Below are 23,697 nucleotides of genomic sequence, written 5' to 3'. Positions count from 1 at the left end.
TAGACCACCATCGAAAACCTGGAAGCACTGTGATAATGATCATATGCTCACTAGTGACTGGCTCCTTGAGGTAATTCCTGGAGTTCTAGTGAGAAGTCGTGGCCAGTGGAGCTAATCCATGTCAGGTAGAGACAGGTATCTACCTCAGTACATTGGAAGTTGGTTGCGCAATTTCGTGGATTGGTTGAGGTTAGACATTAACACCGTTGGATGCCAGCTCAGTGGTCTATCGGTTGAGGGCTCCGGCTCGAGACTGGTAGGTCCTGGGTTCGAATCTCGCGAGAGCGGGTTCGTGGATGCGCACTGCTGAGGAGTTCCATAATAGGACGAAACGGCCGTCCAGTGCTTCCAGGTTTTCGATGGTGGTCTAGCCTCAATTGACTCATGATCTTAACTATAAAATTACTAAATCTCCACAAAAACCCCCCTTGTAACAAACTGTTTGTTCGTAAACATATGAGCACACATTGTGAACTATAATTTAACCAATCACTCATTTCAGAATATCGTCTATCGCATCGATGAGATGTTTCATCCACAAAGGTCAGGAATTTCAACCAACAGTGAAAAAATTTCAGCTCATGATCTCAACAGCCAGAAGAATATTAGTTTACGATGATGTGATCTACCTCCATGATTGGTTAATAATGAACATCTGATTTTATAAAATTCAATCTTTCTAATGGTTACTTTGAATCATCGAATCAGAAGAGAACAACTTTACACTTCAAAAGTCTATATAAACCCGACAAATTCTATAAAAATTTGATTTATAACTTGACACGATAAGATGAGGTAAGTGTTGAATGAACATACGAACTCAAATTGAAATTCGACTCCATGAGTTACCGTTGATTTGTTCATCCTGATCATTTTAGATATAACTTTTCACCTAGTCAATTGATAATAATTTATGTGATCTTTGTTTGGTCCCACAAACGTTTCAACTGCAACGACATCTGCAACAACCGTGCTTTGCGCAACTATGAGAATATCATTATTGAAAACGATACTTATCGATATGTGAGTAATCAGATACATTCTAATACACATATTCCAGTCTCTTCATTATAATTATTCAATGAGGATTCGACGAAATCAATCTCAACCAGTTCCGAGTAAACGTTTTAAAGGAAATGTAGAGAACATATACGTGAGTTGAATACACTTTATAATAAAGATATTTTTCCATATGTTTGCAACATTTTAGGGGGTTTATCCTCGATTCTCGTTTAGTTATTACGGTAAACACGTACAACAAATTGATTTTCACCCAAAAGGTAAGTCATAAATTTTCTTTGAAGTCAAATTATCATTGAGTTTTCTTGGTGAAATTTCTGATCATGAATCAAAGTTGATTCTATTTTCTTCAGTGAATCAGTTTTGTGCTCCTTGTAATATGCAAAACTTTTTTCAATATTTTTTTCATTATTCAACATGGTAATGGTTTGACTCTTTATAGCAAATCAAATACAGTTCAGTTTTATTATTTAAAATTGTTTATTCATTCATTACAAATTTATCAATGATGCGGCATGTTTTCATCCAATAAATACAGATAATGTATATGTATTTGAAGAGTCCCAAATTGGAATTATTATTAATTACATGAAAAACTATGAGAACACTGAATCTCCAGTAGTGCATGACAGTGAGTTCTTATATTATTCAGTTATTTTTTGTTTTGATCACTTTTCTCAAACTTATTTTGTATAAAAGCTTCAGTATTTATCTTGATGATTACAGAAGTGGTAACTATTACAAAGTGATTGTTGTGTTTGTGTTGTTTTTGCAACAGAACGTATGTGTATCGCAGCAAGTGTTGAATGCTTTAAAGTGAAATTGGTAAATTAAACAGAGATCTCTATGAAAATATACACTTTCATCGAATAGAAATGATAAACCATGTGATATAATTGCGAAAGTGTAAAAATTACCAACCCTCCAGTCTATGAAAACTACAAAACAGAAGATATCTCATCTACACGATACTTCATGGTGGACTGAGTGAATAAAACTGATCACTTGTGCAATAGTAAGCTATGTTGTGAGAGAAGGCGGTTTGAATTATTGAAGCCTATGAATTATCAAGTTATATTTGAAGTCCTATAGACCTTTTATAGCCCTTACTTGATTCTTGAATGTTTAATGTCTCGGAGTTGCTGTGTGTTATTATTCGATTATTCAAGACTATTTTTGTGATCGTACTTGTATGATTATGCATTTCGAATCCATACACTTCGTGAAACAGCTGACCAATGAACGTCCGTGAACAGTCCGCTAGTACAGGATGATTTACTCATACCAGAACACTTAAAACATCAATGTGACATTCATTTATTTCGGTCCAACATAAGAATTGAAGAATAAAGGGATCCAAAAAACACTTTGTTGTATTTTCGAATGCCTATGAAACGTCTATTATTCAGTCAGAAGCTTCTAGAAGAAATTTCAAAGAAGTGAAATATTCTTCTCAGTTGATTGTATTGAAACGTTCATCATATTGTTGAATTGATAATATTCCTTGGACTTTTCTCATGAGAGATGATTTAGCATTTAACTCCTCCGGTCCATTTAAACCTCGAAATGGAGACGACAACTTGTACAAGTTGGCAGTCCCTGTTAAGACGTATATTTATTGAAAGAGATAGGTAATCATTATTTAGATATTTAAACATCCCTTTTGATTTTCATTATTTCAGAGGAATTATTAGGAGTCAAAAGGAATTTCTTGATAAACATTAATGATTCAGGTGAGTAAACATTTATCGGTCGTTCGATCACACGCGTGAAACTTTTTCACTCACATCTTCACTACTTGTGATTACTGATACTTTGTCTGTTCATTTTAAACAAATCCAACTTTTCAAAATACTAATAAAAGAATGAAGGTGCTACTATTTTGGTAAACGATGGTAGAATTGAATGTGAAATTCACTCACTAATTGAGTACATCCATTGAAACATTGGGAACAGTTGAAATGAACGGTGAATGACTGGATTTGACAGGCAATAAATAAGTCATCATGGATAATTGAAGTCACAATCTCATTCTGCTTGTTGGAAAATGAATGCAGAGATTTATTATCATTTCAGGTTCAAGTGGAACTTGATAAACAGTCTGTGTTCCAAAATAAATGAATTGTGTTCTACATTGGTGACAAAGCGATTGCTGCACACATATTCATCTACACAAACTTTCATCGCATACTCATTCTCAAATATTGACGTTGCAAACTGGGAAATCGTTATCTAAAGCTATTCGTTTCTCATCTACAACAAATGGACACTGAAGTCAGAATCAGTTAACCGATAGAAATCTTTATATATATACCACCATTTTATTTCTCAAGTTCAATTGTAGACAAAAGCACAAGATCATGTCATGCGTACTGAGTGTCCATTGTTTCAAATTGAATTATTTAGGATATTGCGCGAATGTTATTACATCCCTGACTATCAGATCTCTGATGGTAAAATAGACGATTTATTGTTTTGATAATAGTAATACAACTTCAGAATCTAGGCATTTGACATTTGTTAGAAGGGATTCATATCCGTCTCATTTCAATGACGTTCACTTCAATGTATTTATTACCAATCCATCTGAAGAAAGCATTTCAGATAACACAGTTAATATCCACTGAAATCTGTCCACAGTGTTACATCAAACAATAACTTGCTCATCGTTTAAATCCTAAATGCTGAGTATCATTATTCTTCTTACTGTAGAGGTTACAGCCACAATGATCACTTTATTACACCCAAATGGGAAGGTATCATTCTATTATGATAACGTGAGTTGCATAATATAATGAAAATTTGATATTGTTTCAAGTAATTCACATCATTCTACTATTTCATGTTGATCAATATTGTCAAATTAATCTAGTTACACTGAACACGATAGAAAGAGATCAACATTTTGTAATAGGCAAGCGGACTAGTTGACACTATTATCAATCCTCTAGTGACACCAATCAAGCAAGTGGTAGGAACAGTGAATAATCAGAAGTAAAGTTCTTTCAGAAGAAACAATAACCTGTTCGTGCCAAATAGTAACTGGCTGTGAATGTTTGCCTACTATACGGTAAGAGTCATATTCTGTTCAGTTTTATTTCATGTAGTGACGATCGACTGTTCAGATTGTTCACTGTGGAATATCCTGAGTGCAACATCCTGTCAAATATTCACAATCTCATTTCATTTCAATAGACGGTGATATTCATCTCACAAATTATCGCCACATATCATGATGGAGAGATAGTTCATAACACTTGATCGAAGTTGACAAGAATATCTAGACAGATTGGATTGAACATTCATGGAAAGTAAACTGAGAATATCAGTATGCCTAGTGTGAGTGCGATTAGTTGGCTTTTAATGAGATGATCTAAATGATGATACATTTCTCCAGTAATTATTCAATTTCATATAAATGATTGTGTGGTAGCAGATCTTGTCTCAGACATTCAACAATCTTTTTTCAGATTCCTACGGACATTGATGGAAGTAAGTTGGAATCAAAAATCGTTGGAACAATACGTTGTGGAGGAGGTAAGAACTATTTCAGCGAATTATAACTATTATTTTTATTAGCTTTATTCATTATTATATTTTTGGTACAATATAGAATTCTCAGCACAATGTACTTCAGCAAGTTTCCGTTTCTTACTTCTTCGTCCTTCCTGACGATAAATATTTAGTGATCGCCACTTAGAAGTTTGCAGCACGGTCAATCGACATCTAGATAATGTACATACTTCTCGCTGCATATTGCCTTCTGCAACCGTTACAGCTCAAACACTTACTCTTTTCAGAAATGCATCTGAATAGGTTGTGCGATTACTAGGCATAATGATGTATTAAAACAAACAAATTTAGATAACTTTTTGAAATATCTAGATGACGGGAACAGGTAGCCCAGATGTTTAAGCAGGCCAAATCTCGTTAACTCTTTGATGTACAGTGACGTACATCATCAATCACCAGTTAGTTTTATATTACTCTCTACTTGTACCAGGTCATGAGCATGTTATTGAACAAAATCCATGTATCTTATCAGAGAGAGCTTTCTAACAGTGGATATTATTCAGTTGCTTCTTGCGTAAAGTCAGTTCGTGGAAATGTCATTTAGGCGTTGTGGCTTATTGTGCAGAATGAAATTGGAATGATTTTCGTAAACACACTGTCCAAATATTTTGGGAACTTCTTACAGTTATGATTACCGATAGACTCACCCAGATATGGATATATGAATAACTATATCAAACTCAAAATATATCCACTCATGTATACACACTCACAGTAATGCAATCAAACTTTCAGTCTTTGATCATCTCAACACTCAATGTAAAAGAAAGTGTGTTTTGTATGAAGCAGAAATTAGGCAGTGTTAGTTTGGAAATGATATTTCATCTACGAAATGTTCAATCGTCTTGCTTCACTGAAATAAACATGTGTTGTTGAGAAATGAAGCTGAGTTTGAAGAGGAGTTTTCAGTGTACGTGATTCGGTGAGGTACAGTGTTTATGATTGAATGTGAGAGGGTTCATCAAATGTTCCGCCAGATGTTCTGCATTGACAGGTTTAAGTGCAATGTTGAATCATTTAGACAATGAAGATAATTGTCATTTTACATTCTTTGGTTCAGTCCTCACATGAGTGATTTGTACTGCAACTGATCAGTTCCTTATTCATATATATGCACTCTGTTAGGATTATCTGGATGTTGCTTGAAGTCACAAGCATTGTGCGTAAAGATGGATGAGGAATAGCAGTGGAATCAAATACGGTTTCTCAACATCAATCGGAAGATTCAATAACAATTCAAAAATGATTTAAAGCTTCATACAGTTCCACAAGTCATTGGATATATGGACTGATTGGATAAGTGGATAACCGAATGTAAATGGAAATGAATGGTGCTGGTTTTCAGTCCTTGATAAGTCCTTAATAAGATGAAACACGCGTCTGAGATTGATATACAAATCATCATTGTTCCTTGATTTGAAGATTTGAATGTTGCCTCCGTGTAATATGCATTGTGAAATCATATGTAGGGGGTTGAACGCATCTATCCCAGACGTCCAACTGATTTCATCGTTAAATAACTCAGAAACGTAACTATTTCATTTAAAATTTAACGGGCCCGTTTAAAAAATCAGAGCGATGTAAACCATAGTTTTTTTAAGACAGCCATTACTCTGCACGTAATGAAAAATACTACAGATCCTTGATTTACCCTCTACTTAAGTGAAGCAAATAAACTTGTTTCGCTTTAAAAAGAAGTCGAAATTCTAATTCTCTTTTTCCTTTCAATTTGTCACACAAGTTAACGCAGATCATGGGATACCTGTTCCAGCAAAATGGATCAAAAGTGGTACGTTGGTGGAGTTTGAATCCATCGGAGGTACGTGAAATTTGATTTAATCAGCACTTACTATTTTCGCACTTGTATACATCATTTTTTGTTCGCTCAAAATTGAAAATCCCATGTATCATTTAATGGATGATATCCAGGCATGTGTCTCGAATGACGTTTAACTTACTATTTATGACTACCCGTTGATTCGTTGTTCATTATTAAGAATGAATAACGACAGGTTTTCAACAACAATAAAGTTTTCACCTTGATGAAGTTAACGTGAATATAAAGTCACAAAATGAATGATGGAATGCTTTCGGTTTCGAAAAATATTAGGTGTCAGTAAGCGATTGTGCATTGACAAGGAAGTGTTCGTTATTATCTTGATATATATGATGTAGAAATTTTCTGAGGCATTGAAGTTGTCATTGACGTTTGAAAGTACGATGTCAATTTTCCTTTGTTGTTTAATTGAATCAACATAGTTCAATTTAAATTTTGTGTCTATGAACAACCGAGTTTGTGGCACTTATCTCATTCACAAAAACGATTTCATGGAAAGAAAGTGTATAACCATCAAAGTCCATTGCAATACGCTTTGCTGAACTCAGTGACAACGTAGTGTGCACATGTCTGAATCCGAACAGTTATGAAAAGTCAACAATTTCTCCTTGTCAAAAAGTCGTCACTTGTTCTTTGCACTCAAAGTAATTTCATTCAATTCAAAAATGCAGTCTTGAAATAGAAGAGAAATTGAAGGTGTACTGAGTTTTGCATGATGCACCATGTTGACCATTTTCCACCGAATGGATAAATCACTTAACTCAGAAATCACCATCACGTCATTGAGTTATATTTACAGGTTTCTTATTTCTCTGTTCTTCTATTCATTAATATCAATAGAATTCACCTTATTCTTTTCATAGAAATTTGTTCGCAATACAATACAATTGAAACATGCCAAAGATCGACCACATTGAAAACGACATGTATATGGTGTGAAAAAGGGGAGAAATGTATAGAAAGTAACAATCCGGACACTCATGTCTTGAAAGTGAATGACTGCAGTGTTGAGGTTGGTAATTGGTAAACTTCATATGTCGTTTGCAATAACCTCAAATTTCACATTCTGAGCAAATGTTTTAACTAGAAAAAATACTTTTATTGCTATCAATAACAAATGGCATGTTAGCCACCCTCAGTAACTAAATAAAAGCTTTGTATAGGTTGACGACATATGAGTACATGCTTCGTTTTCGTGAAAACAGTAAACAATGAATCGAAGCATCGCTCACCATCAAATTGTGTTTTCAGCTCAGTGAATAAACCGTAATTTCGAAAGTCCTCAATGTAATCGTAGATGTATGTCAATGGTAACAATATACCGATGAAACCAGGTAAAGTGAAGAAGCGTAAACAGATAAAAATTGTGTATCACATTAGGAGAATTAGTGAAAGTATGTAGCCCACCATTGTTGAATCCCGGAACAATGATTTATGATACTCTGTAGAAAAATATGTAACCTCAATAGATTGCTTCAATGAAGCTGTACCTTATAAGTCCTTTGCTTTATATTCGGATTGCGATTGTGACATCCAGAACATATATTCCATCACACAAAGGGGTCGTCAACTAGGTGTAGGATCGTGTTTACTGAGTACACTGATTGTCAAATCGCTGATAGATATCCTGAATGATTTGACGAATTGGAATTCAGCAACTATGTATGAGAATCTCTTGTGTCATCATTACTGAGAATGATGAATTAAAAGAATGATATTTGATGTTTAGTAATCAATTCTTCTAATTATATCATTTAGAAGAAGTCGGATGTCAACGATTTGAATAGTTCAACAACTACGGAACACAGTGAAAGAACATTGGGGATCACTGAGGTTCAGGTTAGTGAAAACCTCATGAAAACTACTGGAGAAACAGATAAACACTTGGTTAATATTTGATATTTGTTAAAAACTGATAATTCTTTGTTTTTCTTCAGACTACCAAGACAACGGATGAAAATAAGCAACACAAGTCACATTGGTACTTGTACGTTGTAATTCCTTTGGTCGCCTCTCTATTTCTTATATGCATCGGTTGTATAATTTGGAGATGGTTACTTAGAAGAAAGAGAAGTAATGAATGATCCATGAAAAAGTCTTATAAATTGCTTTGAAAACTCTGAACAACTTGTCTCAATTCTGCTTTTCATTAGGATACTTTAGAATTTCATTTGTCTTCTTATTAATTTGGACAGTTATTTCATGATACTTTGTACATGCTTTTGATTGTTAACATGATAGCTGATGTTATCCTTTTTTATAAAATATTAAACACTGTTTTGTCAATATTCGCGTTATCGCTTTCATATAATTCAAGGTGCATATCATCACATGAGTTCTACAAGTTCAACTCGTAACTACGTGGCATTACGCATAAGTGATTTCGTGATCATTGCAGTCAACTATGAGTCCGGTGTGAGTGATCTGTCGAAACACTTTATCAGTACCTAGATAAACACTTCCATATTTCGTTAGTTGATTAATACGTATTAGGTAAATGGTGAGCGACAAACTATGGTTATAGAGGTGTCATCAAGACGGATTATGATTCCTTCCATGATTTTATTGTTGATATTTGTATAATACGGTCAAGGGCTTCTTTCAAAGCTTTCTCTTGAAAATGATGTTGACTAAAATTTTTTTTATTAATCAGCATCACACAAGAGCCTTACGGTTTGAATGATGATTCGATGGCTACATGCGAGAATAGTTCACGTGATATAGGATTTCAGTGTTGCACATGGAATTCCAGATTTACGAGGTACACACAGTCTGAAGTCGGCACTGAACTTATTTTTAGTCACCTTAATTATATTGAAGTGCTTTAACGTTATAGCACATTGCAAATAGAGATTATCGCTGTCCAGATATTCAATGTAGTTGGACGCAAGCTGAAGAGCAATGACTAGATACGGAAAACATTCTGCTGTACTCCGATCACGAAGACGAAAAATGGTCTGCATACTCAGAGAGTTGCTCTAATTCTGTCCAGAGAAGTACAAAATGCACTTGTAGGATGGGAATCTCATGGATCCGAAATTATGAAAGCATCATTGAAAACAATAAAGGAGGGGATCACAACGAATGTTACCCGATGTTGTGAATCCACCAATGACAGCAAAGGTCACTTCTGTTAGAAACTACAATCAATCCTAGCTAAGTGCTCAAAAAGGATCTCACCATCCTCATAGATCTAAATGCCAAAGTCGGAATTGACGACATGGATTAGGAGAGAGAAATGAAAAAGTAAAGTGATTTGCAAATCTATGTGCATTCAACAAATGGGTTATAGGCCATAACAACTGATAGACTGACTAGTCTCAATTCAAGCTTAGTCCATGATTTAACGTAAATTCGCTCTCCTATCACAGGTACTTTATGGACTACACGTTGAATAACTCAGATTTGCTCATACTATGACCTGTGTGTCTTCAAAATATTAGGCTGCTTTACGTCATTATTCTATTCAAGCAGAAGCTTATAAGAATATTTAAAGAAAGTAGAATGTTCTGTTCATTATTACTTTCAAATGAATGTCATTAAACTGATAGATACCTTTATTAACACAATAGGAGAACACATAGAAAAGACGCCCGTTTAGTCTTCAGATGAAATGTTCTATATTCTATAAATGATACTACTTCAACTGACGATCACAAACCTAATTTTGAATGCTTCATTGTATGATGCTGTGGAAAGACATCATATAACCAGTCACATTCTGTTCACACTAATGAGCAGTGATCAATGACTAACTGAATCGAATAACATCCATAGAAATGTAATAATCGATTAAGAATTTACTTTCTCTCTCACATCTATTCCAGTGATCGATTATTATTTGTTCGTGATAATTCACAAAATATTTCATTATTTAACAAGAACATATTCAAATCTACATGCTGATTGACAATACATTATTACTTAGCCTAAAAAATGATCATTATACAAGCAATCAGTTCATGAATATATATACCTGTTCCCATCCGTGACAATTTGTACTCTTCATTGATGAATGAATTAAATTGTGAGTAAGAAAATTGATTACCGTTTAAAAAGAAAGAAAACCGATTGGAATATCAATCATGATGTGCCCTAATAGTGAGTAACATTGTGTGTTATTCTCAGAGTTCTAATGAAAAGCAGTGATCAAAACAGTGTTCAACCATATCCGATATATGACAAATATCATCAATCGTAATGAATGATATCACAGATTTAGGACTATAAGCTGTTCTATTCATTCAAACTCAATAGTTTAGATGTTAAAATCCCGATTTTAGCGCTGAAACGTTCAGGTTCAATCTATAGTTGAATTGTAAAAGCGTATTGCTAAGCAATTGTTTCATAGAACAAAACAACTACTCAGTATTTTGCTGTTTCATGATGGTAAATAGTAAGCGTCAACAATTTACACAATACACCATGATCACTTAAAATGTCTTTCTATAACTACATAAGGAAGAACTTGGTCCACTTCTAATTTCACTAAATATTCATCAACATTTTACCAACAAGTTTCGATAAACATAAGCCACAACGCCTAATAACTATTTTAGCTAATTTAGACATCATATTCACAAAGAGGTGTGGTACTGAGTAGCCTATATCTCGAACAATAGATCTCAGTTAGTTGATTGAATGAATCAAAACAAAATTGACCTCTCTATTTTATTTTCTCAACATCGGATATTGATATTCATTACCATTTGTTAACTCATAGAAACAATAAACTTTCTTCGTCACTGTGAATGACTTATTGACTGTAAATCATGATGGAGACATTGAAAAGCTCGACTGTCGTCACTCTCCATGAGATTATCATTAGCCCGTTTCCTTGATTTGAATGACAAGCCCAAATTCATTGCCTCTTGTTTTGTGAACCTCTTCTTGCGCTTTTTCTGTACAAAACACCACACTACTATTCATTACATAGTAGTTTGAAGTATTTTTCAAGATTCGTTTTGTATAACGATCGATGCGGTGTTCTAACAATCCATCTATCTTATTTAGTTATACACATCGTCTTAGGTTTTATTTCTTGGTATCAATTTACAGCACTACTTATTCTTGTGTTATTTATGTGGTCACTTTTTACATGCTTCATCTGTGATATGACCCCTAAATTTATTTCCCATAGTCGTTGATCTTCTCTGATTGACACAGATGTCCCATTTTTTATCATTTATAATACACATCCTTGTTTAGATAAGTAAGATGTAGGGCACACATCTGTACAAACGACATATGGATTCCCGACAAAGATCACTGGTACTTCCAGCGCATCTCCTTTCACTGAGTTTCAGAAATATCAGGAATCAATACTGATACTGGAGAAGAGAATTTTTCGAATAGTTCACTTGAGGATTGTACAGATGAATCTTACAGACAGTTAAAAAAAACTTTGAAAACATTGATCAATGTAACTTTGTACAACAATTAAGATTGATTCAATCCCCTTGCTGAAAAATCATGTTGTTGGGAAACAGACATGGAGAAATAAATGTCACTTTGTATTTGTTGGAGCGATCTTGAAAATTTCCCGCAATAAACATGATTAGCTCAGGAAATATTAAGAAACATTTTATCCAATCAAAGTTTGATGCGACGTTTTGCTAGAAATATCGCGAACATGAAAACTCACATGTAGAGCTTCTGAATGACTGAATACTACACTGCTACTATGTTAAGTAGTATTATGGAATATCCAGGAGAAAACAAATACTCTTGAAGTACTATAAACATTGAAAGACATCAGTCAATAAGTCAGTCAGTCAGAAGACCTTATGGAAACAATCTCCACCTCACACTCTTAATCAATCACTTGACAGCTCACTAATTTACTCACTCACTCACTCATTCTCCCAAAACATCAATCAACCAATCCATCCTGCCATCCGTCCATCACACAATCACTCACAACTCATCACCATGTGAATCGATCTACTACTGTCTGCCTCGTCAAACTAGTCAATGTAACAACTTGGGACAAAGAGTAATGATGATGATGTTGACGATGATGATGATGACGATTCGGATGATGATGATGATGACGATGATGTCGATTCGGATGACGACGATCATTATGTTGATGATGATTTGGATGATGATGCGGAGAGTTGGCGTCGAGTGGAGTGTTCTGGCGTGGCGGCGTTGGCTGTAGCGGGTGCTGTCGACGGAGAGGAGCAGTGGGACGTGCGGCTGCTGGGCGGACATCGGATGTAGATGGCTCAGCAGGCCGGTGGAGTACGGATGTTCAACGTCCCAGCTGCCGGGTGGATGCGGATGTTGGTGCCCCGGCAGGTCGATGCAGCTATGGAGGTCAGCGCGCCGCAGACTCGACATTCTGACGGAGAGTTTGGCACAGACTGCAGTGAAAGAAGATAGTGGCTTGGCGAGCAGAACCACCGCATGAACGAATCCTTTAAAGGGAGGACGAGTGTGGTGTGGTCTACTTATATCCATATAAGTAGTATATGGTGTGAGTCAGACATACAATGTATTTGGGCAGAAAACCGATGACAAAACAACTGAAATGAAGCGCAATCGTTTGGAAAATGCATGAGCAATGGAATTAAAGAAGAAACAGTGAACATGGAGGCTATTGGTTGTTAATTTGCAAATTAACTGTCCATTGTATGGTTATTACAATTTACTGAGATAGTTTGTAATGTTTGCTTAATTAGATTCGATTGTCCAACAGTCGTGTTCTGTTCACAACAGTAGTAGAAGTAGTAGTGTGATGTGAGCTACTTATATTGACATAAGTAGTATATATGGTGAGCAAGGAATAGAATATCCATTTACAATCAACATAGATTCTATCTCAGTGCATATTGGTCAAGAGTTTTTAAGAGTGATCACAGAGTAATATTGTGTATCATTCAATCTTACGACGCCATACAATTGAATTCTTAAGCTGGAATGATGTACAAGAGTAGACATTTTGATGAACAAACCTGGAAACGGACTGAAAGTTTTATTCGTTGTTTACCATGGGAAACTTATTTTACCACAAATTATATTGACATTGCGATCTCTGATCTATACCACAACTTGATACACTGCCTCGACTGCACTGCTCCAATTATTAGCCATGTGGCTTACAACGCCAATAGGGGCCAGAATAATTTTAAAACTTTTAAAAGAAAACTGAGGAAATTAAAACAGCGTTACCACAAGCATAATGGCTTGTATACACCACAGAGTATACTTAAGTTAATTGACAAGAGTGCTTCATCTAAACGCAAGTATTTTATGAATATAGAAAATAAAGCCCTAGGTAATAAGAACCCAGAATTATCAATACTTCGGCTTTTTAAATCGCGTGTGAAGTCAAATCCTCTTGGTGTGACCAAATTCTTCATAGTAAACGGAGGAATAATTGATGACCCCGATATTATTTGCGAACAATTCAGTCAGCATTTCTCGCAGTGCTATAACACTAGAACTGAAAGCTGTATCAATACATTTCCAATGCTGACATGCAGACACCTGTCGAAAATTGATTTTGTACCCTCCAACATCAAGCAGGCCATAACTGCCTTGAAAAAGTCCTATGACGGTGGACCCGACGGGATTCCCTCATCATTTGTGAAATATGGTAGTAGACAATTCCCATTATTTTGTTTAAAACTTTTCAACCTATCTATGGAATATGGGGCCTATCCATCTGTATGGAAAACATCTCTTATCATCCCCAGATTCAAAACCGGATCACGCAGTGATATTGCTAACTACGGACCAATTAATTTGACATCCGTGCTGTCAAGAACTATGGAAAAAATAATCCACAAACAGCTATTATCATTTTTGCTTTCGGCTAATCTGATCAGTCTATTCAAACTTAATCATTCTGCAACCACCACAAATATATGAAGAAGGGAATTAGTTGTGAAATTCCACGCATTATGAATGAAGGTTTGAAAACACTGACTGTTAGTGTATTCATTGAATGATCACATCATATCAGTTCATTCAATCATCAAGCATTTATATTATAAATTGATTAGTGACTATTACTACTAGTCACAGTTTGCATATCAAATCATAGTGTTCCTAGATTACTCTACAGTACATTTATTAAGTTCAGTTTATTTTCTGGTGTTGCGTTCACCCTAATCAGTTCATCATTTATTAAGGACACATTAAACATTTATCCATATCAGTTGTAACTATCATTTGTATTTTTAATGAAATATTAACGGTTTCAACTAACACCATACATTCTGTATATGCAGACCACAAATGAGAGCTCGAACTAAACAGAAGAATTTGTTTGTCAATTTTGTTTGTAACAATCAATGTCTTACAAGTTGGTGTGAATAACAGATTGGAAGTGGACTTCCCTTGTATCTGTCGATGCAATAATCAGATTAGAATTCCACTTGACATCATAAACTGGAGATTTTGTCAACAAACAACATATGTACATTTGTATGCAAAATCCGATGGTGTTAGTGAATAGGTTTCAATAAGTAAATGAGTTTAATGAAACCTACAAAATAAATGTTTTTATTTCGAAAGTTAACATAAAATACATATTAATGACGATAAATATTGTACAGAAACTTTTCTGCAAGCGGTCAACTAAACGTTGACCACTAATTAAAATTTTGTTTAAATTTTTTATATTTCAGTCGATATTGATCGGTATAGCGATTGGAATTTCGATTAGGAAAGTATGCGTTTACTTGAAAGTTGCTGCCTTCGCAATTACCTTGATATCTTTTACATGTTCCATATTCATTAGAGATGCAATCCAAACACGATTAGCCGATCAATTCTTGTTGATTTTAATATATTTTGTGGTTATTTCCACTGTTTTTGTTGCAGCTGCGACTGCGTTTTATGTTTTAAACCGACCGGTATGTGAACGAGTGAAACTGTTTTATTACCAAGCTACTTATTGTTGATATGACCGTGTTTTCATGAGAATACATCAAAGAAACTACTATTATACTATGGTAGGATTCTTTACGACCTAAACATCTGATAGACACTTCAAACACAAATTGATTGGATAATACTTCCAATACACAGTAGAAAATAATTAAATACTCAGTCCACTCTTAAGTTTCAAATTTAAATAAACGCTTTCGCAGCTAGTTTGTTTTCAGAAAGCAGTTGTATTGACCCACTTATATATATATACTTCAAATCGTAGACGTTTTCTAAGTGACAGGTGGGTAAGTAATCAGTTTTGCGAAAATAAAGAAAACGAATTGGTTTGATAAAGTTATTCTGAATTAACGATTACGTCAAACTACGTTGGGTATTAAATTCACTTGGTATTGTTTGTTTTAATCTTCCCATTCATATTTAGGACTACAATTGATCAGTCTCTTATTGGCATATAGGCATACAGGAACTATCAGTTTTCCACGCGAGCGCTTAACCACCAGACGACTGAACCGGTATCCAATGTTGTAAATGTCCAACTTCAGCCGATTCTTTATTCATATACGTTTAACCAACAAACTTCTATAATCTTGGCCAATGTAACTATAACAGATTGTGCATGATACTTGTACAAGAATAAATCACGGTCTTCAACTAAACTTCACTCTTACATCCATAAGTTGTAGGTGATTATCATTACCGTCAACACTACTGAATTATTTACTTATACATACAAGATAATATGTAGAACAATTTAGAACAGACAAAGTGAAATGAATTCTCTTCAATACATAATATGCATCAATCTTCTTCTAAACAGTAAAAGTCCGAGATTACAGAATTTTGAAGATGAGTTATATCTAAATATGCAGTTCAATTCATTTCACAGTCACTTTTTCATATTGATAAATTTATACTTAATATCCGTTTGTTAGATGTTAACTTATCATCGCATTTTAGCCAGCATTGGTCGCTCTCGAAGTAGGTGGTGACATAATACTATTCCTTGTAAGTAACACTCACTTATGTAATTATTTATGCAGCATTACTAGTCTTCATAAATAATCAACTGTATAATACAATAGTTTGGACTGATAAGAGAATTCATCACTATCTGCAAATAATAAGAGCAGTTTGTTGAGGTTTACGTGAATGATACATTCATCGTTTTCATATCATGCTTCAGCCTTTCTTCGATTTCTAACGAATACACATCGTTCTCTTAAACGTAAACTTGAATAGCTATAAAATATTTCCATTTACTTGCAAAACTGAAAATATTACTTATTTGGTTGCATATGTAAGTAGAATAATGTTTCAATGACTCATTTCAGGATGTAACATCCTTACTACTTTCAGTGTTGATATAATTGAATATGTAATTTGTGGAATAATTGAACATTCATTTTCTGGGTTAATCTAATCTCCTCACACACATTTTTGAATTTCTCCTTACAGATAACAATATGTGCCACTCAATGTACTGTTGGAAAATTCCGAGTCCTTATCTTCTTTCCATATTGGACGTTAGCAGTATTAGTACTGTATACTCTATTTTACACCAAATTGTCAACTAATTTATGTTTGGTTCAGACAATACAATACATCATTGAAACTAATCCAAGGAATAAAACGCTTTAATTGTAGTTTTACTGTTTATAAGAAGATGAATGTGATCGTTTTTGATGTAATTCATGTTCACGTTCAAATGGATTTGCAGTAGGCTTTCTCATTCAGACATTTCCAAACATTCTAATTTCGTTCCATCTATAATAAAATATAAGTTGAACAAAATGATTTCTGTTACTTTATTTTGTTTTCTACGAGGTATTGGAATATCAATCAGTGATATATGGAAAACACGTAATAAATTAAATAATCTTACTGTTTGAAAAAGTAAACAGTTTACTCGATGACTTTGAAGTACATAAAATGCATGTAAATGAATACATTTGATCAGGTTTGACAATCCTAAATTCACATGCTTTAAACGATGCACTTTGCCTTTAACTTGATCACTTATTCGGGTTAATAATTGTAGAACCTGAAGAGAATGTATCGAAGAGAATGTTCTTCGTTCAAATATTAGTCTTTCAATACACGGATGTATTTAGGATACAAACAAGTAATAGGCATTTAAGCTGTTCTTCTATCATGGAAGACAACTTTAATGCCACTCATTCACAGTTTAAAATTGTTGTCTGTCTGTAATCTCCTAGATCTTTTGTTATCTTCAAGCATTGGTTAAGGACATCAAAAAGAGATGAATATTCACCAAAACGTGAGATAGGGTTTTAATTGTTGCATTAAAGCTTAAGTCTCATGAGTTTTTTGGAAGGATAAAATTACTGTAGAGTTAATGTTTCGTCGTTTCAAGTTTTCGTTAAGGTGTTCTGCTTTACGAAACGTTGTCCAATCTGTAGAGATCTTCATATTTCTTGAACCATAAGTCAAAAGTAACGCCTGCTAGACCATCAAAGTTAAATTCATGACTGGTCATACATACGGAAGATGCATACATATGGAAGATTAATCTATAAATACTGCAGTATATCCTCACTATGAGTTAATGTCAACTGGTCGTGTTAAATTCATTTGCCCTTTGTCTTAATTCACTTCTGGTTGAACTCATTTTTGTATATTGTTTTATACTACTTTTGATAATAAGTAAACAGTTTCCTTTTTTTTATTTTTAGAGATACGCACGTGGTAATCGCAATAAATACTTCATGACTTGCGGTTTACAACCAATCATACTAATGGAACAGTTTTTCAGATTATTATCTGTTTTCGAACCTTGGATTCATCCGCCCTTCATATGCATATTTATTATAACTATTATTAGCTTCATTCACTATTAAATTTCTGGCACAACACTTATTTCTATAAAAGGAATCAGATTTTTCCACCTACCTGTGTTTACCGTCTCACTGATATTCGACCAGAAATTTAAACATCCACACACTACCCACTAATCCACTGAGCTGAGTTAGTTGATAACTACCACGAAGGAGATGGAGTGAAGATTGATAATAATATAGAGATATCTGGTCGTGTGGCACAAAACTGTCTTCTGTAATACAAAAAGGAAGATATACGAGTTGACACTATACTTTACGTGGTGAACACCAAAAGTTTGTTCTTCTATTTCACTATGGTTTGTAAGACTTCAGCATATTCTATTTCATTAAATTGATGAGCAGTGATAACTGACCTAATATGTCCCCCTTGTTTGCTTAAAAATATCAAAGCACACTAAACCACAACTGATAGGTTGCTACATATAGATTGATTTTTCATACCATATGAAACGGATTTATGGCAGTTTGATGGTATTATATTTATCCAAAAACTGAAACAGGTTGTTGTTTCCTATAGCAGTATACATTGACAGCTTGTGGATAACATTTCAAACGAATATCGTCATATGTGTTTATGTTACTCAATCGCACTGAAATTGTGGTAACAATAGATACAAAAATGTGTAATCTTTTATGTGATATAAACAAAAAAAAATAAAAAGAACTTGAAATGACTGTCTAAAAGACTTCAAATCAGACGGTCAATCGTATGTGTGATTACACTGTGTTATCATGTCTACACTTTATGTTTTGAGTAAATGAAAGACTGCAGATATTGTTCAATTCCCTGACATACATTTAATGTGAGTAAAAATGGATTAACATAGTCATTCACTTCATTTTAAACATGACACTGATTACTGATATAAAGATGCGAATGATTAGGCGCTAAAACACTACACATGGAACTCAATAAGCAACTGAATAAATTTCATATTCAGTGTATAAACAGACCACTAAATAAAGCCCTGAATGTTTTAAATACTTTTATTATTGTCAGAATGTGTGTATTGAAAAAGATTGCCGAACTGACTGTATGATTTTTCTGGTAATAATGATGAACATATTTTAAGAAAGTAGTCCACAATATGAGGTCTCGAATCAGTTACAGTGGGTTGGTTCTCTCAAAGATAATGATACACTTTATTACGACTTGAAATTCATGTCTTTGGCTTTTGGAAGAGAAAGATCGATGAATATAACAAAGTATATTTACATATGATTCATGAGTTTGTAGATTTTTTGTCAAGAATAGATTTTTGCGCAGTGAAGCTTATAATATAGTCTGTATAATCAAGATATTGTAATTTAAACCATCAGAGGACTGACGATTATTTTTTGATATACTGATTTGTTACAGCACATCAACAACCGAACAGCTCTCTTAACGATCTTCATAATTCAGCTAGATTGTCTTAAAACTTCATATTAATAATAATAATAATAATAATAATAATAATGTGCTTAGTACAGTAAGCGACAGTTAGCATTAAATATGAAATATTTTTCATGCACACGAACAAATACAGAAGAAGACAACTGATGTAGCAGCAGCCTCTACATCAATAGGCTACAACATACGCAAAGGATTCTCAGAGATTCTCAAATACAACATGAAAAACACCAACCCAGTCACACTTGATGGAGAAATTCTGAAAGAGGTGGAATCTTTCACGTACCTGGGAAGCATAATCGATGAATGTGGAGGATCTGATGCAGATGTAAAAGCGATGATCGGCAAAACAAAAACCGCATTCCTACAGTTGAAGAACATATGGAACTCAAAGCAACACTCAACCAATTTCAAAATAACAATCTTCAATACGAAACTCAAGACAGTTCCACTGTACGGAGCTGCAACGTGGAGAACTACGAAAGCCATCTTCAAGAAGGTACTAGTATTTATGAACGGTTGTCTATGCAAAATACTCAACATCCATTTGCCGGATACCATCAGCAACAGCCTACTGTGTGAGAGGACTAACTAGCTTCCAGCCGAAGAGGAAATAAGTTAAAAACGTTCAAAGTAGTTCGGACATACATTGAGGAAATCACCAAATTGCATCACTCGGCATGCCCTAACTTAGAATCCTGATGGGAATCCGGAAAAAAGAAGACCAAAAAATACACTGCATCAGGAATTGAAAGCAAACCCGAGAAGGATGAATAGCAACTGGGAAGAACTGGAGAAGATTGCCCAGGACAGGGTAGGATGGAGAATGATGGTAAGCGTCTTAAGCTCCTACTCGAGGGGTAACAGGCGTAAGTAAGTAAGTAAGTAAGTAATGAATAATGTGTTTTCAGTATACACTTATTCCCGAACGTTTTCATGCACACAGATAAATACATCCTTAGTAACACCTTCGTAAAAGTTAATTTCACGAAATTTAAAATAAAACAACTGCGGTTATATCTCAAGTATACATAAATTAATTTCTACCTTTCTTCAGTATAGCGATGAATTTACTATCATTCCTAATATACAGTACTTTTTACATAACAGTATATCGACTGATAATATTGTTGTGTGTGCTACTAATGTTAAAAGATATACGTAGAATGTATCATCAATCGAAAGTGTAATGCCTGGCGGCAGAAGATTAAGAAGATCTAAGATGATAGAACGAGAACAGAGAGTAATTGGTGTGGTAACACATTAATAGTCAAGTTTGAGACGATTGACTGACAATTTGCAAGTGTAGTATTTACTCTATTGTTCTGAGACTTCACTAAGAGACTTTGTAATTTTAGGATGAAATACACTTGGTTTTCCCCACTAGTGTTCTCTCTAACCACAATATTACTAACACATTAAAAATGAGCGCATACGATTTTCTTGTCATTATACTTAGCTTGTGAATGAAGAATTTAGTTTGCGGCTCCTTTAAAGTGCTATCTTTTTTCTTGAGTATCTAACTCTTGATATCTCATCTCTCTTGAACGGAAGATGGATGAAGACAATTATTTACTAATACTTGATTGTTTGTCATCTTTCCATTAATTTCTCCGGATATCCACCTTCTGTGAGGTCCTTCTCTAGACTAGCCAATAACTCGCGGGAACAATCGTTCCTCAAGGATTTACTATGCCAGGTAAGTCGATTGAAGAGCGGTAAGACAAAAAGCAGCAAACCCAAGGTTCGAAGACGAAGTTGTACCACTGACTGTACAGAGGTGTGATGGCAGTAACACGCATGCAGGATCCTAGTGTGGTCGTTCGCTTGACCTCACCTCGCCTAAACGGAGAACAAACAAGATACACCCTTCGTGTATCTGCGACTCGATGGCTAGTTCTCGTGGACTTGCAGGTGTAGGCATAGCAGTTAGTACAAAAGCAGAACAAGCATTATTAGAGTGGGTCCTCGTTAACAGTCGCCTATGTGTTGTTCGACCAAATGGCTCCATAGGAACTCGCAAAGATAGGGACACACGTCGTTATCTTTTCTTCGTTTCTGCCTAAGCTTCCACCGACCGCAGCCCGGATGAAGAGAAAGATGACTTTTACAGGAAGCTCTATGAATTCATTCGAAAGGTTAAGTGCTCAGACTTAATACTCAATACAGGTGGCTTTAATGTCGAGCAGTTAGCCTAAACCAAACACAAAGACTTTTGGGTGGGTATTTTAGTATTCCAGCTCAGTGAACAGATAATGGTGATCGTCTGTTGCAACTATGCTTAGACAATCGTTTATTTTTAGCAAACACTAATTTTAAACATAAGGAGAGATATCGTCTTACATGGCGACCACATGCATCAAACCAACGATGGACTGAAATAGACCATATTGCCATCGGTCGTCGTTGGAGAGGCTCGATGGAAGACTGTCACTCGGTCTCGAATATATGTTTGGAATCTGGTCATGCTCTAATACGGTCATGCATTTGCTTGTGCCTCAATGGATGCAGAAAAACCACATTGAACTCAGTGACGCGATAGCCAAAAGTAAGTTCCAGGAACAACGGAACTCACATCTAGGCAGTTCTGTAGACGTGGCTGACCCAGATGATGCTTGGGAAGATATAAGAACAGTAGTGTAAATAACAGTAACATCTATCAGTAATTTTAACCAAAGGGGTACTGATGGGTTCTTTAAACTCATCTCATTAGGCTCTGGATACGATGAAGAGCAAAAGCAAATCAGTTCTAGGTTAACTAAAAGTCTACGGAACGATCCTGAGCAGTGGTGGGCTAAGGAAGCAAAAAAGATGAAAAAGGCGGTGGGCTGTAGGGAACACCAGGCAACTCTTCAAACTGATAAAAGAAACCGGAATAAAGAAATCAAGTGTAGGCGAAACAATGTGGGAAAAAGATGAGACTCATATCCGCTCTCAGCCCAGACATTTAGAACGATTGGCGGAAAACTTTAGAGAACAGTTTGGCTGGCCCTCAGCTACTCTACAGTTATTCAATAACTAACTGACAACCCTGCTCACCACTCTAATCATCTTCATTTTGTCTGTAAGGCTAACAAAACCTCTCCCTAAAAATAAAACTAATTTGTGATGATATATGAGGTAACAATCAAATTGCTGAGTAAATTTCCATCGTACAATTTTGTTTGCCAGAATATTCCTATCACTAAAGTCACGAAATGATGCGGAAATCCGTAAGCTTAAATGAATAGCGAATTTTAACTTCATTTTCCTGTTATTATATTTCAGTTGGTTACAGAAAATAAGTCTGTTACTGTTACAAAATATTTACTTTAAAAAACATAATAGAAGTGAATTAATGTAACATGATTTCGGTTATCGTTTCGGTAGGGATTAGGTGAAACAAAGAATAGTTATTCCGCATTATCAAATGATCGTTTCCAAACTTCTGATTAACGCCTTCCATATTCCTAAATACAATGAAAAATGAATGATTTAAATTGTCTATCAAGGATATGTAGATTTCACTAAAATTGAACGGAAACTACTGTCAGGAGGAAACAATTATCTGTTAGAGTAAACGAACGACAAAACACCTGGTGAGGTTTTCAAATATTATCACAGAAATTAATCAATTAACACTCCATATATTTCTAAGATTTTGGTCGTTGGAATAAGCGAGTTTTGGGGACATGCTTAGGGAGAATTATACAATGTCTTCTTTTCCAATGTCATAACCAGTGGTTAAGGATTCAATATTCAACCATTATTACTAGTTATTGTATATGTTCAAACTAAACCTGAGATCATTTTGTTTGTTTGTAGAAGTGAAAACATGAATAGGTTCAATAATCATTAAAATCTCAACAGCTTACCTGCATCTAGTGATAAATAAAACGTTGTAAGAGAAGTTTATAAGATGCTTTCCATAAAAAAGTAGAAAATATTTAACAAAATGAATTTAACGATTAAAGTTAATGGAGGACATTTCTTGTCGATTAAGTATCTTTGAAATTTGTAAAGTATTCAATCGCATATCAGGTTTGCGTAGATTTTTACATCATCGATAGTGTCCTCAGAGGAGCTGATGAACTTATTTGGTGACATAATACAACAAATACCGGTAGGAGAAT

The 23,697-nt window shown here is 34.7% G+C and overlaps 1 protein-coding gene across 2 annotated transcripts; it reads left to right on the top strand.

The window, feature by feature from the left end:
• Positions 1-767: 767 nt before the first annotated feature.
• Positions 768-8,718, top strand: Smp_173350.1 (egg protein CP391S-like; the record flags this gene model as incomplete). 2 transcript variants are annotated; one of them, XM_018792621.1, is made up of 12 exons in its annotated part: positions 768-795; positions 879-1,023; positions 1,061-1,153; positions 1,211-1,280; positions 1,559-1,651; positions 2,703-2,753; positions 3,733-3,797; positions 4,491-4,557; positions 6,335-6,412; positions 7,294-7,442; positions 8,189-8,269; positions 8,368-8,514. In XM_018792621.1, the coding sequence occupies exons 1-12, from the start codon at positions 791-793 to the stop codon at positions 8,512-8,514; spliced, it is 1,044 nt and encodes a 347-aa protein (XP_018647223.1). In that variant the 5' UTR covers positions 768-790. The 2 variants fall into 2 exon arrangements, with proteins under 2 accessions (XP_018647223.1, XP_018647222.1); XM_018792632.1 differs by having other exon boundaries at positions 768-1,023; positions 8,368-8,718.
• Between the last annotated feature and the right edge of the window lie 14,979 nt (positions 8,719-23,697).

This window comes from Schistosoma mansoni (genome assembly GCF_000237925.1).
Source record: "Schistosoma mansoni, WGS project CABG00000000 data, supercontig 0212, strain Puerto Rico, whole genome shotgun sequence".
Lineage (NCBI taxonomy): Eukaryota > Metazoa > Platyhelminthes > Trematoda > Strigeidida > Schistosomatidae > Schistosoma > Schistosoma mansoni.
The sequence above is the reverse complement of the archived record's forward strand: the minus strand, read 5'-3'. Positions and strand labels throughout refer to the sequence as shown.